Source organism: Penaeus vannamei, chromosome 30 (assembly GCF_042767895.1).
Source record: "Penaeus vannamei isolate JL-2024 chromosome 30, ASM4276789v1, whole genome shotgun sequence".
NCBI classification, from domain to species: Eukaryota; Metazoa; Arthropoda; class Malacostraca; order Decapoda; family Penaeidae; genus Penaeus; species Penaeus vannamei.
In genome coordinates, this window is record NC_091578.1 from 24,693,795 (window position 1) to 24,696,294 (window position 2,500).

General features: G+C 32.8%; 1 protein-coding gene across 3 annotated transcripts in view; it reads right to left on the bottom strand.

Moving 5' to 3' along the window:
- Window positions 1-2,500, bottom strand: part of LOC113823169 (UPF0415 protein C7orf25 homolog) — an 11,707-nt gene that overhangs the window by 3,171 nt on the left and 6,036 nt on the right. For all 3 annotated transcript variants that reach the window (XM_027375787.2, XM_070143207.1, XM_070143206.1), the window contains exons 5-6: window positions 1,684-1,821; window positions 925-1,450 (exon numbers count right to left, since the gene is read on the bottom strand). In XM_027375787.2, the coding sequence (XP_027231588.2) occupies window positions 925-1,450; window positions 1,684-1,821 (664 nt within the window). The remainder of the gene's footprint in view (window positions 1-924; window positions 1,451-1,683; window positions 1,822-2,500) is intronic.

Here is a 2,500-nt window from a genome sequence, read left to right on the forward strand (position 1 = left end):
TTAGTTCAACTTTTGTGATTACACACAGATGGCTCCACAAGTACTTTGTCACCTGTGAATAATAACAATATATATTAATACCCCCTGTGTGCAAGGAACTGCCAGGGTTATAATCCACCGGGAATTAACACGGGTCAGCAAGATTGCTAGACGAGAATGCTACTGTTGCAACACACAGCACAAAGGAGTCAGTCAATAGTCCTACTTATTAAACCTGTTTATCCTTTTCCTTGATTTTTTTGGAATATTCCCTTTTATTTTGTATTGTTAATAACATCATAATAATCATATTGTCAATAATAATAATAACATTATTGATATTAACATTAGAAAAAGACAATTTTCCTGAAAACTCAAAAAAATTGGAAAATCAGGTGTCTGAGAACTAGTGGCCATATATGTGTAAACACAATTCACAATCGAAAACTACAACACACATTACATGTTCATGTCTGCATAGGTTAACAATTTAATAATTATAATAATGATAACAATTTACTTATAACTAATATCATACTTAGAAATACAAAATCTTTTCCTAAAAATTCAAGGAATAGGGTAAACAGGTGAGATCAAATAGGCCTTGTACTTGAGAAACCATCTATGTATAAACAAAATTGCCAAAACAAAATCGTAATGGTGCCAAAGGGTTAAAGTATATCCATATCTGCAAGCTATCAGTTTCATGTTTCCTTGAAAGTAACATTAACTAATAATGAATGCTAATTTCCAAACCCTATACAGAAGAAGAAGAAGAAGAAGAAGAAAAAAAAACAGCAATGCCTCTAAAATCTAAAAAGTCTTCACTGCAACTGAGTTTATTTTCAAATTTTAATCATGAATATAATATCAACAAATAACAACAAATAATAACCATAAGACAGTGTAATACTCCAATTCATAAGAAGGCAGACTCTGACAAACCTTCAAAATATCCATTAAGGACCTCCTTAACTGGGTTTTTCCTTTCCCATTCAGCTTGCTCACTCAGAAATTTGTCTTGAAACCGTAAGTTAGCATGTCCATTTGATGTAGCTGACACATAGGCTATCATGGCTGTCACGTCTAGGTTGACAGTCTCAATTTCTTTATTGTTTTTTCTGATACCATTATTTTCACAATGGCAGCTGGCATCACGTGAAGTTGAGGACTCGTCACTACACTTGCTAATGTCCCGTGAAGGTGATGAACATTTCTTCAAGTCCAATGAGTTCTCAATGGTTCTACTGTCAGGAGAGTTGATATCACTGCAGGAGTCATCTTCGCTTTCCTCACTATAGTCTTCAGAATCACAGTCTTCAGAATCTGTGTCTGTGTCTGAGTCTGGCACAGAGTAATCGGGGAGACCCAAGTCATCGTCCGGAATGCGTGTTCCTTTGACTGACACACCTGAATCTTCTAGGCACTTTGCAAGCCCTTCGCTCACACCACAGCGGAACCAAAATTCTACCTGGAAATCAATATTTCAAGGGTTATTTTCAAAATCATATTAAAAAATATTGCTAGGAGTGATCTTCTACTGTATTGCTTATCAACAGTTGAAAATATTCACAACTTGAATTCAACTTGCATCCATAACCTCATTTAACAGAAATTTCAAGACACCTTCAAGATGTTAGCTGTTATTTCAACAAAACTATAAAACCTCACTTAACATGGTATACTTAAAGCATTTATGTTCACCTTTGGAGAAGAATAAAAGATTTGGTTTTGTTCTGCACACATCAAGAAGTCTTCTCCGACCTCATCTAAAGGTTTGGAAGCTCTTCTTCCTCGCGTGATGAAGGCTAAGTGAAGGGCTTTGGGGTTTCTCATTATAACCTGCATTTAATACACATAATCTCCATATTATGATGATTCATGGATATTATATTTACTGTATCAAACTTGTCATGTTAACCTTATTATACTTATGGTGTATATGTTTGTTTATTGTATTGACTACATCATATGAATCGTATTATCTATATTACATTTATTAACCTATATCTATCAAATACATAGTATTATCTACAATATAACTGTCTATTAATTTAAAAAGATTACCTCACATCAGAACTATCACACATTTATCATTCATGTGATTTTTTTTATCATAATAATCTTTCATTATTGTCACCATAATCCATATTCTGACATAATAAATATTCTACAGAATTACTTACTTCTACAGGTTTACAAAATATTGTATTTTGGGGTAAAATATCACCTAGGTTATTGAAAGTACTAATATATAATTCAATCTCCCACTGTACTTAGTTCATATCTCATGAATACAAAATTATAACACAATTCTAATTTTTATCTATTCCTTTCCCGATAAAGAACATGAAAAATGGAAACCTTTGATTCCTTTTCTTAAATCTTGAACTGGACATTCAAATCTGAATTATCTGACAATATGAACCTAAGGATAAATTCACTGATAATTTTGAGCTCCACCATTAGTCATACAGATTTTCTCTTGTCTATCTTTATTCCACAGGGACTCATACCTAAA